This window comes from Cimex lectularius, unplaced genomic scaffold (assembly GCF_000648675.2).
Source record: "Cimex lectularius strain Harlan isolate CLEC.00 unplaced genomic scaffold, Clec_2.1 scaffold215, whole genome shotgun sequence".
Lineage (NCBI taxonomy): Eukaryota > Metazoa > Arthropoda > Insecta > Hemiptera > Cimicidae > Cimex > Cimex lectularius.
In genome coordinates this window covers 617,307-633,520 of record NW_019392799.1, presented here as the reverse complement: position 1 = coordinate 633,520, position 16,214 = coordinate 617,307, and the positions used below count along the sequence as shown (strand labels likewise).

General features: G+C 33.8%; 2 protein-coding genes across 6 annotated transcripts in view; both read left to right on the top strand.

Annotated features, from left to right (window-relative positions):
- LOC106661164 (transcription factor CP2) overlaps positions 1–16,214 on the top strand; it is a 45,740-nt gene that overhangs the window by 12,529 nt on the left and 16,997 nt on the right. For 2 of the 5 annotated variants that reach the window (XM_014384413.2, XM_014384422.2), the window contains exon 2: positions 10,145–10,830. In XM_014384413.2, the coding sequence (XP_014239899.1) occupies positions 10,695–10,830 (136 nt within the window). In that variant the 5' untranslated portion in view covers positions 10,145–10,694. Of the gene's footprint in view, positions 1–2,451; positions 2,611–10,144; positions 10,831–12,934; positions 13,006–16,214 lie in introns of those variants that run through there. The other 3 variants (XM_024228038.1, XM_014384406.2, XM_024228039.1) reach the window with 3 other exon arrangements.
- Positions 3,280–5,598, top strand: LOC106670876 (probable inactive tRNA-specific adenosine deaminase-like protein 3). The gene is made up of 2 exons (XM_014401895.2): positions 3,280–4,555; positions 4,638–5,598. Exon 2 carries the CDS (start codon positions 4,663–4,665, stop codon positions 5,545–5,547), a length of 885 nt encoding a protein of 294 aa, XP_014257381.1. The 5' UTR covers positions 3,280–4,555; positions 4,638–4,662; the 3' UTR covers positions 5,548–5,598.

Genomic DNA, 16,214 nt, shown 5'->3' with positions numbered 1-16,214 from the left:
TTTTGAACTGCCTATCTTCCCTGGGTTGTCTGTCAGACGCTATTTCGGCGCATTGTAGATAACAAAATGTCGAAATTCGCCTGACAGATCAGCCAGTGATGATTGGCAGACTAAAATGATCGGTATCAACCAATTTTTCTTTTTTCTTTTCTCTCCTGTGCTTGCATGGTCATTTGTTTGGAGAAAAGTGTCTAAATTTTCTATGAGTAGAAAAACTGCAGATTAGTTCACCGGACTTCATTTTTAATTGAAAGTTTACAGTTCGTCATTTGCTAAGATTTCTTTGTCTTCTAGGGAAAAAAATTTTCTGCTTTGTATTATTCTCACTTCTTGATTGGTGTTTCCTTACATTGACTTTAATTTGTTACATTTGGCTTAGAGGATAAATTTATACCTTGATACCTGGATGTTTACATATAAATAGAATGATTGTAAAATTTATGCTTTACAAATGTATGGCAGATGCATTATTTTCTCTCTAACCCAATTTAAGTTACAGTTGCTATTGTTTTTAACAAAAACTTGTTTTCTTGTTTTGTCAAAATCTTTCCAAAAAAATAATTGATAAACTGGCATTATTTTAGTTCCACTTGTTTAAATAACGATAACCAACGTGATATCATTCCAGATAGTCAGCGTAATGTTTTATTTTGAAAATTTCATTTTTGATCCTCGCCCTGGTTGAAATTTTCTTTGTCGACTTTTTAATAAATGTATCGACTATTTCAAAAGGTCATCCAGCCCAAAACAAATTTTCGTTTTTCATTTCCTTGTTGTTCTAAGGTAGATAAAAACTCCAAAAAGCCGATTAGCTCGATAAATTAAAAATGTGGATGTTTTATATCGTGTTTATTGTATTATTAGTGTTTGTTGACACTTTATTGAGAAGCTGGGAGGTGTTATTGTGGGCTGTTGATAGCTGAAACTTTAACAGTCTTTCTCGCCTATTTTGTAATTTATAAATTGATCTGTATATTTAATCTACAGATTAACACTGATATAGTATTTAGCTGTTGGTGTCCACGTTTTATTGTTTTGTCACCCCTCCAATTCCAGGAATTTTTTCTACTTCTTTTTTTTTCTTTTTTTAAGTACTCTGCGCTACTCTGCATTTTCCCTTTCTGCGTTTTGTCTTTCACATTTGTGTAATAGGTTAGTAGATCCTTCATGGGCGATGTACCTTCTGCTGAAATGTGGGGTCGAACATGTAACTTCTTCCTTAATAAACGTCACACATGAGTACTAATTATTATAGCAACACGCACGTATACACACACAGAGAGTAAAATTAGCCTATTTTACACCTAACCTAACTACTTTAGCAGGTCTGCGGGGTACTCTATATTCCACAACAGATCCGTCAATCCCACTTAACCACTCACGCAAATAAATACATTCATACCAAGAAAAAGTATAAAATCTACGTGTGAGGGATTATATGTAACTATATGCGTTTATCGATTTTAGATATTCAAGAAGTTTATCTTTATGATCATTGTTATGCTTTAATATATTCGACATATCCTTATACAGGCCACACTTAATCCTGTGCGGCGCTAGTAGAGCGCACTCTTTTAAAACATGTAATATGTGTAAAAATACGCCACAGTCGCGCCTCGGGGACACCTTTCTAACTAGGATGTGCCCATCTGTCAGGCGAGTGTGGCCTATCCTTAATCGTGTGGGAATAATTCTCTCTCTTTTTTATTTTCTCCGGGACAGGTTTAACTGATTTTAGCTTTTCCTACATGGTAGTACAACGGATATGCCTGTTATTCCAGCTTTTCTATGGATGTCCGAGTCATGCGGCATTGCTGCTGCTTCTTTTCCCGCTTTCTCAGCCTCTTCATTAGCCACAAGAACATTACCTCGCATTATTTCTCTTTTAATATCTTTAAGCTTTCAAAAATCTTTCCATTTTTTGTTTTCAATTTGTTTTGAATGGCTGAGACCTTTCTGAGCGAATCCGTAATAGAAATTTTGAACCTGGCTGGTTATCTATTTCCCTCAGAGTAGGTATATAGTGGTCAATAAGAGGTAGGTGCAGATGCTGGCCGGGGTATCTTTATTTTGTTTTGCACCGGCACAGCCGACCTCCTCGGCGTTCCTCGATCCATCTATGTATATAAATCGTGCGCCTGCAAGTTCCTCCTTTATTGAAGAAAAAAATTTCTTGTTATGTAGGAGGGTGTTTCCTCTTTCTTTTTAGTCGACATATCCAACTGCACGATTGGTCCACGGTTCCGTCTCTGATTCGATGACCGGGAGAACTTAATCCACACTTGCTCCCTAATTTTCTGTTGAAAAATCCATTGGTAATTTTCCAGCCTGATAGAACTCTGAGCAGTCCAGTAGGAGTCAATAACGTTAACGAGTTGAAATCCCCCGGTGGTTCCCTCTCCTCTCCAACCCGAAGCGACCATTTAATTAGCCCTGATATAGTTGACTATTGTCCTCTCAGTGATAATTCAGCTTCCGAACGGATATCTTCCAGTTCCCTCGTTCGTCTTCGTCTTTTCTTATTTTTGTTTTTCTAACCCGACGTGTGCGTATTCGGAAATACTTGGCGAAAATGTGCTCCATAGGCTACTTCCGGCCTAAATGACAGCAGTAAGACCGTTTTTTATTATCTGGCTCTTTGTGTTATGCGTTTTATTAATTTAAATCTTTATATTCGAAATTTGTAACAATCTAAACAGAATTGAATTTTTCTCCACCGATTTGCCCTGTTATGCTAGTGTCCCCCTTGTCTTTCGAAACTAGCTGGACATTTGCCGTCGCTGTGTCACCCTAACTCTCATTCTACATAATGCATGCGACCATTTACATAAACGAAACGAACCAAAAAAATTAATCTTTTTTTTCACGAAAATTTACTAACTGTTCTTTTGCCTCGTGCTCTGAGTTTCAACAATTTTAAATTCCAAATTCAAGCGAAAAAAATTTTAAATAACAAAAGCTGTACTTTTTAAAACTAAGATGGTGCAAAAAAACAAAAAATTCACTAAAGATTTGTTTTTTCGTCCATTGTCGTTACTCTTGTTGTAAGTAATCAATGTTTAAACTATAAATGAAACAATTTTTCATAGAAATGTACCGCTTATTTTCATAATTTCATCTTTCAGGAAGCTATACTTATTAAAATAGTTTTAATAGTAATATTAATAATTTTTAATAGTAAAAGATAATAATTTTCTGAATTTTTAATTTATACTTAATTAAGTTTTAATCGAAAATTAATGAAAAATGAAAAAAAGTTTATTTATAAAAAGAAAATATATTTCCCAGGAAGTATAGTACACATTCAAACCAAAACAGTTCTTATAAAGCATTGATTAACAGTCTGCTGGAGGTGATGGCCAGTTGAGATTCAGTTGAATAATGATTCACGCCGATAAATTACACCCATAGTCGATAATCATTGGGATAATGGAGATATTACGCTAATAAATACATTCACACACCAACCAAGCGTACTTGATACTCCTAAGGGTAAATAGGGATCAACTTCGCGCTAATGAATACATTCACTCATTACAATTCACTCTAGCACAGAGTACTCGATATTCCATTTGGTAATTGACGTCCATTCATACTAATAAATTATGTTCACACCACAATTTAGTCACAATTGAAAATCTTTGGGGACTCTGAAAAGTGAATTTTCAACATTGTACATCATTAGAATATATTATGTACATACAAAAATAATAATAAATTAAGTAAACAAAATTAAATTAAAGCTATTAGCACTTCTCAGTGTAAAATTAAAAATTAAACGAGCTCTCTGCAGTACTCCAGTGCACCTTTTGCAAAACCAACCAGGTCTGAACAATCCGGGGAATTAAGTGTTGCGATCTCAAAACTAGTAGTTCCCAAAAAGAATGGGACACATAGCCAAAAAAAAATGGTAGAGGTCCTACTTCACACATGAATTACACAGTGAACAGCGCTCAGCAGAATAATCTCTCAGAGGTAGATAAGTTTGCAACTAAGTTTCAAGAACCAACTTAAATTGATAGAGGACAACTTTACATTATTATTAAAACAAAAAATGCCTTAAAATGATCAAATTCTTTGTAGAGCAGAAATCTGTTGTATCTAAGAGCCAGTTTAGTACAATGTTAAATCGCCTAGAATGAATGGATGATTGTAAAGCCAAGAATTAAAAGTTTTAATTTATAAAGATGATATAATTTATTAATTAAACAATTAAGGCAACATTGTATTAATTTAAGTGAGAACTTGAACAATTTCTCACAAATACAAAAAATAGACCTAGTTACAGTTTGTACATATTTTTTTGCTCATAACCATGATAAAACAGTTATTCATAACAATTGCTATGATGATGCTAAGATATGAATCAATACATTTACAAATATAAAAAAATAAAACAGTTCACAGTTTCGGTGTTGGATTATTAATGTGTTTCTAAAGAAGTGTTATGTAATGCAAGAAACATCCGATGGTTTGAATATTTTTACAACAAAATGTACTAGTTGTGTGAACTGTCGTGTGGTAAAGTTGGAGTCTCTTACTGAAACACGAATTAGTGAGTGTTAAAAATTTTTTCTTCATCTTAATTTTTACTATAAAGATAGTACTTGTTTAAAACAGAACAACTCTCTTCCTAGGTCGAAGGAGCCGGAACCGAAGAGAATGAAGTTTGAAATTCCAGCGCCGAGGCCTCGGATGGAATGCGTCCTTGACGAAACGTTCACTAGAGACATACCGAAGGTTCAAGTTTATATAGGAAAGATAGCCGATCGTAAAAACACGAGTAAATCCATCGTCCTGCTCAATGCCATTCATCCAGTTTACAATCTCCAGCATTTGAAGCGGGTAAGGGGAGGGACAGAAATCCTTCTGTGCCTTGCGGATGGCATTGATGACCCTATTGAATTTTTAACAAACATCGGTTACAACATTGCCTTCCTTGATGAAGATATTTTGAAAATTGATGTGGCCTCCGAACCACCGAAAACAAGAAAACAGTTTGAACAAGCAAATAAACTATGGCCTTGTAATTTCCACGAGGACAAATACGTTGAAAAACTAGTTAATAACACTTACTCGGAGAAAGAAATGGAAGTTCATGAAAAATGGATGAGGATGGCTTTAGAGTGTCATGGCGTTGTTATTGTCGATCCGAAAGGTGGTACGTGCATAGCCAGCTCTTCGAGCAAACTAGACGAACACCCTTTGCAACATTCTATAATGGTCGCAATTGACCATGTCGCCCGTTCACAAGGCGGAGGGGCCTGGGGTCATCCGACTGTTGAAGAAACTCTTTTGAAAGGTCACGACGGACCTTATCTCTGTACAGACTACTATGCCTACTGCTTCAGAGAACCGTGTATCATGTGCGCTATGGCTCTGGTGCATAGCAGGGTTAAGAAGGTGTTTTACTCTGTACCATCCAAAAATGGTGTACTCGGCACTTCATTGAAATTACATGTGGTCAAAGCTTTAAACCATCATTATGAAGTATACAAAGGGGTTTTGTACGAAGAAGGTGTTAAATTATTGGAAAAAGATAAATGATTTTTGTAATTTTGTATTATTTTTTAAAAATAAAATCTATTTTTTATATCACTTGTACTATTTATTGACTTTAATCTTTTCAAATAGTGTACATTTTGTGGGGTCTTATAGTAAATTACTTTAATCATCTTATTTATGCAATATTGGCATTTAAATCTATGTTTAGTTAGAAATGTAGAGACCATATTTATATTTTATTAAAAATAATAATATTTGTACTAGATGGTTCAGATTTTAAAGAATGATCATGGCTGTAACTCATAATTTGATATGTTCTCTTAACGGTAGGTGAATATTACTTTTAATATATAATTTTCCTTTTTCTGCACTACCTTTCTTTCTTCACTTTTTATTGCCTATAAGGATTTTTGGTCCAATCCAGGACTGTTTTTCATGGCTTGTGGAAGCTCAAACAAACTAATGATGTTGACAATTTTGTTTTATGTCCAAAGTCAAATTTATTCATTTTTATAGTGAAAATAGTAACTATCACATAACAGCTTGCATGTTTTGCTGCTTAAACATTTAATGTTATTCAATTCAGGGCAATCCTTGGTTCCTTTGGCTCTAATTGAAACTACTTGTCCATTATGTTTTAAATTCCGCACTAGAGTTCCTCTCAGTCATAAATTCATCAAAGCCTTGTAACTCACAAATGACAGTGCCTATTAGTTCCCACTGTCGACTTGACCTAGGGCCTTGCCGTCTCGATTGTTCTAGCCCGCGTTTATTTTTTTCCGCCGCATTAATTGGGCGGATATCTTCGCAATTGCAAAATTGATCCCATTAATTGCCAGATGGTCCTTAAATTTTCAAAACCCTCCCCAAGTTAAATTGTCTTTTGTTTAATTCAAGGAAGCAACAATTAGCGCAGGGTGATTGTATCGTTTAAATTTAAAGAGTAATTCCGTTATAATTGTGCAATTGTTTAAAGTTCCTCGATTTTTAGGTTTTTATTTTAAATTACGTTTTTATCTCTGCTTCGATAAAAATTGGATTAAATGTGAAGTGTGGGAATTGTACGATTTGTGCATGAGATCACCGTAATTCATCGACATATCTTTTATTCATAAAAAAGCACCATTTTATAAATACGCAGCTTTTTTTACTATTTTATAATTTATTATCCAATCAATAGGAATATAATAAATTACATTTTTCTTTGCTTTGATAAAAATTGGATTAAATGTGAAGTGTCGGAATTGTACGATTTGTGCATGAGATCACCGTAATTCATTGACATATCTTTTATTCATAAAAAAAGCACCATTTTATAAATATCCAGCACTTTATACTATTTTATAATTTATTATACAATCAATAGGAATATAATAAATTACATTTTTCTTTGCTTTGATAAAAATTGGATTCAATGTGAAGTGTCGGAATTGTACGATTTGTGCATGAGATCACCGCAATTCATCGACATCTTTTATTCATAAAAAAAAAAGCACCATTTTATAAATACCCAGCTTTTTATACTATTTTATAATTTATTATCCAATCAATATGAATATAATAAATTACATTTTCATATTTATTAACGTTATTGCGCTGAATATTCTATCATTGATGAGTTAATCATGAAAAATGTTATTTTATGATTATGTATTTATAATAATAGTGAGTGTGTAGTACTATAGTAATAAATTCACTAATTTCGTGGTCCGCTTGACCAATTAAATCATTACAATTAATTAAGGTTTTTAGTTGAGATGAAAAAAAGTTAATGGCACGAGTGGGATTCGAACCCACGATCTTCGGCTAGATACGCCGCTGCTCTACCACCTGAGCTATCGTGACCTCGATCCACTCGGACATCAACTCCCCATCTCAATCCGACCTTATGAGTTTTCCCTCCTTTTGCCATTTTTCAAATGTCGTGTAATCGGTTTGGATTCTCGACGACAATTGAAATGGCGACGGAGAGCTTTAGTGAAGTGTACTTCATCTTAATTCGGTTGAGATGGGGAGTTGATGTCCCAGTGGATTGAGGTCACGATAGCTTAGGTGGTAGAGCAGCGGCGTATCTAGCCGAAGATCATGGGTTCGAATCCCGCTCGTGCCATTAACTTTTTTTCATCTCAACTAAAAACCTTAATTAATTATAGTAATAAAGGTGAGTAGAGACTAAGTGTGCTTAGATGCAAATATATATTTTGTTAATATTCCTATTATTCACAAGTATGTGTTGCTCAGTCAAAAAATGCATGTTCAGTTTGGCACAAAAATTTTGTTCACATTTGGTATGCATATACAAATTTAATCTGTCTGTTTAGACATAACAATCTACTCAATGTTTTTGTTTAAGTTGAATGTTGTGTATAATTGACAGTCCTTAGCCATGTTGGGACTGAGTCAGTCTTCAATTTGAGATCGCCTGTAAAAAGCTTAAATATGTCAATCTGTAAAAATATTTAAGATTGTTTTGCCCTCATGATGACTTTAAAATAGGTTGAAAGCCCCGCAGTAACAACTAAATTTACTTCTTCTTCAAGACCATATCTTGATCGAGAGTGTTCGTGAATGAAAAAGTGGTCGATATTTCTTATGATGTAATATTCTATGGCCTTTGAGAGCTATTATTTCCTCGTTCTGTACCTGCAGCACCCCAGTGAATCTGTCTTCATCGAGAAATTTGATATGTGCATTATACATTCTCCTGCGGGCAAGTGTTGTGTCAATTTGTTAGTAGGTGACTCCTCTGTTTCCTTGCAGAATTTGCACCTACCATACTGAATCTACCACTCTTTCTCAGGTGCCCTGTTAAGAATCCTAAAATTTGAAGTATTTTCCTGCTTCCTTTGATGCATTATGTTGTTTCTTTCCTTCTGAAACTCACTTGTATGGTCTTAGATTGCTTGTGTTCATGAAAGAACTAAGCTGTTTCCTCATTTTCATCCTTCTTTTTGCCTAAGATAGTAATTGATATTGTGAATCCCTGTCACAGAAGGGCTCGAGTCCTATTAGCCTTATAGCAAGGCAATCTACTTTTACATGTACTGGGACCCAGCAGAGAGTAACTTTACGTGGCATACTTAATTCATTTAACTTAGTCTTGCAATTCAGCACCACCTTTGAGCTATAATGTTTGACCTTAGTGCTCTGATGACTGCCTCTGACATAACAGGCACATTCAGGTTAATTTGAGTATATCTCTCAATTATGTAGATTTCAGCTTGAAAGATTCTGTTTTATTTTCCCATGGGTTCTGAGTATTTGGTTCCAGGTCACTTCCCCTCAGACCTTTTTGAATTTTATATCCATAACAGCAGGGCCATTCTCAACAGAGAAGTCTTTTACTTTTTTTATAATACTTTTCTCTACTTGGGTTTGTCCAGAAATTTTGTTTGAATTCAAACATCCTGAATATGTCGTTCCTGCATGCCTTGATTATTGGATGTTCCCTTGTTCTGTTATTATCATTTTGCTTATATTTAACTGGTTTTCTTCTTACCTGCTATGCATCTTTATATTGATTATGTGTTTCAAAAAATAGAAGGCCCTACTTCCCTCATCCTCACATTTGAGTCATTTGTTTTTCCTTTTTCTTTTTCTTCTTCCTCATTAGTAATTTAGTAAGACTTCAATTTCACATCACATGATCCAAAACATAAAAATAAAAGTAGTTTTGTGCCAGCTTAAATCAAATCTAAGAATTAAGAAAGTAGGACCTTTGAAACTTACTAATTACTATAAAGAAAGAGAATTTTTTGTTTTTTATTTAATCACTTTAGACACTGCTCAATACTTCTAAAGTAAGAACACCAGTTAATTTGAAGTAAAAATTGTTACAATTTTACAAAGGTTGAAGTTTGCCGATTAAAACATTGTTGTGGAAAATTTTCATAAAGCAACTTATCTGTAAAATCAATTTCACATTTTATTACGACATTATTAGAAGAAAAAATTGTTCATTTGATAAATTAATTTCAACAATGATTTTACAATCATCCTAAGACATGAAAAAGTGAAAGTTAAGTTTTTGTAATATATAGAAAAAAAAATTTCATAAAAGATTATGATTATTAAAAATATCGCTTGAAGGATTTTTTTTAAACATTTTTTTTAGTAAATTTTGTCTGTATATTCTGCGATAAACCAGTAATTTGGTCATGGCCGATTATCTTGCTCATCTATCCTCACTGGGTCTGTCAGACGAGTTTCGACATTTTGCTAAATTCAGTGTCTCTTAAGTGCACAGACATACTGAGGATGGCAAAATGTTAAAATGTGCCTGATAGACCAATCCAGTGAGGATAGGCAAACCAAAATGATCAGTACTGACCAAATTAAATTTTTTAGTTGCTCGACTGTGTCGATTCAAAATACCTTTTTAATTATCTTTTCAATGTAAAAAACTTATCATAAATTGTTTTCGTTTTGTTTTTAATGTTATCTTGTTTAATTGATATATTATCATTGCTTTCTAGTCTACTATGAAAATCGGTTAACTTCTTTAATAAAATTGATGTTTTTATTTGTAGCATTTAAATAAAATATTACATATTTATCAAAAACAATTTTTGATTTTATTTTGACTTGAGCTTGTAAATTTTCTCCTAGATTTTTAAAGAAAGTTGTTTCATTTTTTCAGATTACGTTGCTGAGGCCCACCCAGCAAGCACCTATTTGTAGACCCAAATTGAATAAGGTGTGCTCGTGCTTAGTGTGTGGTGCCTAGACTTTTTTTTTAATCGAGTGTGTGGGTTTGGAATTTGTTAAAGTGACTATCAGGTGGGAAAGTGGGACCAAAAGTTTTCATCCACGGTAGGACGTTATTTCACATATGCACTGGTCAGCTTGACATGCACAGACTCCGTGGTAGGACTAGAGTGTTTCGTGGCCGTGGGAAAAAGAACCGTCCACATCGACTTGTCGTCGTAATCGAACAAGTGCAATATCAAGACATGGCATTCCTTCAAGTACCGCATTCTGCTCTGCCCGAGAAAAACAGCAAAGACCCTCCCTGCACTGTCTGCTGAGTGTTGTGTGCAGAGGTAAAACATATTCGCACACCCTTCAAGAACAGTGAAATCTAAGGACATCAGTGCCAGTATTTCAGTTTTTTGTTTTATCATTTTTTACATCAGTTTTTGATTCGGTCTAGCTGATTACCTGGATTGCTATTAGAAAAGGACTGTGCTATGGACCTCTTGCTGTCGCAGGAGGATTTATCCCCGTCGATGGCCAACCATTGGAATTTCGACACTGAAAGAATGGTTCCTAAAAGAAAACAATGGTCTGATGACAACACCCCAAACAAAACAAGAAAATTAAATGGTAAGTATAAAGGCAATATTTAAATACCATTATTAAATTAATAAATACATAAATAAATTAATAGGCACAGTATCTAGTGCAAATTTTTAATATAATTGATGGGACACTTTATGTTTTATATGGCATACCCTATACGTTTAATGATGCAAATTGATTCTAGAAAAATTTAAAACTAAAGGTCCAAAATTCATATAAATTAACTAGTCAAGAAAATTTTTGAAAAGTTGACTCACAATAATGTGAAATACTGCCATTTCAAAGAGAAAAACTCAGCTATATAGTATGTATTCTACTAAAGTATCATTTCATGAAGACAGGAAAGCAATGAATTTCCGAGTATTTTTGTTTTAATCAACAAAGCTGATACATACATCATACAACTTATCACTGATGAGTCTTATGTTAAATGTCTTCTTGTGACAATGCTAAACATAATATTTTGATCTTGTCCGATCATCCTGTTTTTCCTATTCCCACTACTTTGCCTGTAACTTGTTTTGTAGATGTTCATAATAGTCCATTGATAATTGACTTAAATATTCATCACATCCCAGACTTTAATTTAAATTGTCACATATAGTGCTGTAGTGCTTAGACAACCATATGTGATTTGGCATGTGCTTAGGATGATTCGAGATGAAGAGGCTTCTGTCTATCTGCACCAACTCGTTAAGGCAGGTCATCCACCTCCTTAATTGTGCAATGCTAAAAATTGAATAAAAAACATGATTAACATAAATGAACGTTGGTTGACTGGATCGGCTGTGAAGCTCTTGCACATCAAAAGCACAGTTGATAAATGGCCCTTGGAGGATTTGAATTGAGGAAAGCTTGTATTTAAAATTTATTTGAGTGTCCCATTTAATTGAATTCGTTGGCTCCTTATAGGGAGTGTGTAGGAATGCTACTGGATTTGTATCCTCTGTTCTGGTTTGTAGAGGAAAAAAGGGTTTTTTTAGTGTCTATAATAGCGATAGTTTGGGTCCTATAGTATACGTTGAGAGTGAAAGTATTTATTAGCATGAATGTGTAAAGTGGGAGGGCTGATCGTGAAATATTGAGTCCCCATCAACTCTCATTTTCAAAAATTATAGTAGGTGTAAAGGTTGATGGAGAAATATTGAATCTACCATCCTAATTTTATGAATGGTATGTAAATAGGAAAAAATATATTTAAGAATGAATGGATCAGTGTTGGGGACTGAAATGACCTAGCTGATGACCCTCGAGCTTAACATCATTGGTCGAAAAGACTGAAATTTGACCCCGGAGATGTTATAAACTCAATTCTGTATATATTATTAAATTCACTAGTTTCGTGGTTTGCTTGACCAATTAATATCTTACAATTAATTAAGGTTTTCAGTTGAGATAAAAAAGTCAATGGCACGAGCGGGATTCAAACCCACGATCTTCGGCTTGATACGCAGCTGCTCTACCACTTAAGCTATCATGACCTCGATCCACTTGGACACCAACTTTCCATCTCAACTTCTGTATATATGTTTATTGTACATGCGCAGAATTGAGCTCATATAAATCAATCAATTGAGTTCAATTTTTAAAAAAAATCATACACAGTTTATAAAAATGATTGTGGTCATACTTTAGCCTAGTTTTGGCTCATTTTTCTGTTTATCTATATCAGCCAGGGTTTATTTTTCACCTTCACACTGTTTCAACCAATAAATGAGGATTTCTAGAAATTTTGAGTGCTGAATTATTAATTATTTCAACGTGATGTAGGTTTTGAGATAATCTAATCTATATATATTGCCGTCCTCGTGCTATTTGCATTTGTTTTCATAATAGAAATAATCACCATAACCGAATATATAAAATTAATTAAACAGCAAGTTCTAATTTCCACTGGAAATATTACTATTAAGAGTTAGCTAATTATTTTTACATTGTGTCACTAAACAGGGTAGAAATAATACACATTAGTCTAATCAATCAAATTTTGATTATTTTCAAGGAATCCAATATTTTATTTGTTTTAATTGATTCATAAAGTTGTTAATTTAATTTAACACGACAAATAAAGGAAATCAAACTTTTTATCCCAGCTTTGTTCAAAGCTAAAATAAGGTTATCTGAGATCAAATACTAAATCATTCCACAGATAATATGATATTGTTGCCACGATGGATATGTATAGGAACTGTAATGCAGGTCTGAAATTTTATATATATCTTGCATATTTCTGAATTTATTTAAAGCTTTGGGAAAGTGGAGAATCGCTGCTATTATGTAACCAATTACAGTATATCTTTTCTTATTTAATTAACAGTTTTAAATCCCAAGACAAAATTTGTAAATTAAATAATTACTTTCCCCCCTTCAGGCTTTTTATTGTGTGCCGCTTATCTTATCAGGTAGGGAAATGCCTTTTATCCTATTTATTAGTTTTACAGCTTGCGTTTTAAGAGTCACGAGGCCTAAGAAAATAAAGCAAATTTTACAATTTGACTCCAACGGAATAAATACAATTCAGAGATGGATTTGTACAGGCACAGTTTGAAATATAGTTATTTTTGTTATATTATTTTTTAATTTATTTACTTATTTATTTTTTGGTAGCACAATGGTATGGAATACTCTTCTATTCAAGGTTATTTTATACGATAACCTGATATTCGTTAAAAAACAACAAAAACTGGCTTATTAATGTATTTAAGATAATATCCATGTTTTTCAAACTTTGCCCATTTACGCAGCATTAATGATCCTTACATATTCATAAATTGCTCCATTTAGTAAATCGTGTGTAACTATCAAATTATCATTCATTTTTACCCCGTTGAAAATATGAAGTATTTCCTATTAAAAAAATTATATATTTTTATATTATCTTCATATTAAAAGCTATGAGAAGGAAAACTTTTAAAATATAAATATAATTGAAGTTGTAGAAAATTTCCCTTTTGCATTTAAACTTTCATCTATTGTGTCTGATCTCTGCTGATGGTTTTCCTGGAAGATTTTTTTTTTTATGAAATACAGAATTGTTCTCAGTTCTGGCCTATGTTGCACAGGAATTTCCTAGTTAACACAGCCTTTTCCTAGCTATTGCGGGGCAGTTGCATAGTGTATCCTTTCTGTCTCTTCTGAATAGTAACAATGACATTAAAAAATGGTTGTTACTGTCACCTGTCCCCCGCCTGGGGTATAGATTGCTGTTCCAATACCTCAAGACCATAAATATTTTAAACTGCATGTAGATAGTTATATGTTAATGTTTGTATGTATGCTATTTTGAAAATAATGTATTTATTAGCAAGAAGGAGGGGCTTCCAATTGGAATGTAATTTATTAGTGTGAAAGTAGATACCCTAGATGTAGATGTAAATGTAATTTCAGGGTATAGTATACTGCACCCTTTAAAAGCTGTTGTATCCCCCGTGCTCTGCCTAAAGCACATCGGTGAGTCCTATTTCATCAAGAAACTTGATTAATAGGCCTGGTTTCAGTGGTTGAAGCTCTTCTATGGTCACATTATACATCCCAAAACATTTCCTCCTGCAGGTTAGTGTGGATTAGTAAATGTGTTGGTGTCTCTTCTGCCTCCTTGCAGAATCTGCATGTGCCATCTTGGATAGTTCCAATTTTCTTTAAGTGTCCATTTAATTTGCAATGTCCTATTAGGAATCCTATTAGAATTCACAGTCTGTTCCTGCTTCCCTTGATACATTCTGCAATTTCTTTCCTATCAAAATTGGTTAGAAGAATCTTGGGTTGTCTATGTTCAATGAGTGAATTCCAAAGTTCCCTCATTTTCTTTTTGTCCTTCTGTCTGAGATATTCGTTAATAGTGTGGATTCCTATGCCACTGTTCTGGTTCTATCAGTGGTGTAGCAGCTAGATACCCTAAGGAATAAAGTAGTCTGGGACAGTGTGAATGTTTTATTAGAATGGAGGGTCTTTTTCCCCGATTACCGCAAATTCAAGTGCTTTCAGGCAGTATGAATGCTAAACAGACCAATTTGTTTTTAAATATATATATTTTTATTATATGTGTCAACTGTGGGATTATTCTTTGTATATTTTTCTCCTTGTGCTTGACAAGGCCCTGAACTAGATAGAGGCTGGAGAGATAGACAAAAGAGTTGGTTATTTGAACACCCAAAGCGTGATTTAAATTAATATAACTTGGCTGTAACATCTCAAAAATGAATTTTTCACAATATTCTCTAGTTTTCGTGGTCCGCTTGACCAATTAATATCTTTCAATTTATTAAGGTTTTTAGTTGAGATAAAAAAGTCAGTGTCACCAGCGGGATTCGAACCCACAATCTTCGGCAAGATAAGCTGCTGCTCTACCACTTGAGCTATCGTGACCTCAATCCACTCGGACACTAACTTTCCATCTCAACCCCACCTTTTTTTTTTAATTTTCCCTCCTTTTTGCCATTTTTCAATAGAAAATTTTAAAAAAGTGGTGGTTGAGATGGAAATTTAGTGCCCGAGTGGATCGAAGTCACGATAGTTCAAGTGGTAGAGCAGTAGCGTATCTAGCCGAAGGTCGTGGGTTCGAATCCCGCTTGGGACACTAACTTTTTATCTCAAAAACCTTAATTAATTTCCACAATATATTTCTTTTTTCTTGAATTGGATTTCTTCTTTTGCTCATTGGTTTGCTTTTGTGAATACAAAAGGCTTTTTTGCTTGCCTCATGTCTGGAATACATACCCGGTATTTTTTGTATTCTTTAGTTACTCAAGATTCAAGTCCTTTTTGATCTCGGTATAATTTATACCACAAAATAAATTTGGGTCTTGTTCCAAGGTTCCCTTTTTGCTTAGGATGTCTACTGTCTTGTATAAAAAATCTCTCATGGGACCTTAGCATCAGGCATTTGTAGATCAGAGTTTTTCTATGGCATGAGGCAGTTTCAAACTAGTTTTGAGTTGATCCCCTAAGCTTGGAAAGCTTGGCTATCTGATAATGTTACAATTTAACTATCAGATGTTTCATGTTGAATCGGCACACAGCACTGCGTTTACTGAATAACTAAAAAAAAGCAAGCAAAGACAGACACAGTAAGTAGTCGAGTGTTGGTTCAACATGAGTTCACCGACTCGCAAACCAAAAATTCTCATCTTCCATTGAAATGTTTGTTATTTATTTTATGTACACTTGTTTACTGTAGCTTGCTATTGGCCTAAATGGTTGTGGTCAGGATGATGGCCTCACAGTTAGACCTTTTTATGACCACACCCATACCATTTTCTCACTGCTCATATTTTTACCTATTGAATTTGTTAAAATTAAAAATCACTTCATTAAAAGAAACCAGACTTATTTACAACACTTAATCGTATCAATAAATTTCATTAAATAAGATTTGATCATATTATAGGTACTTTAATCCTCTAATATCA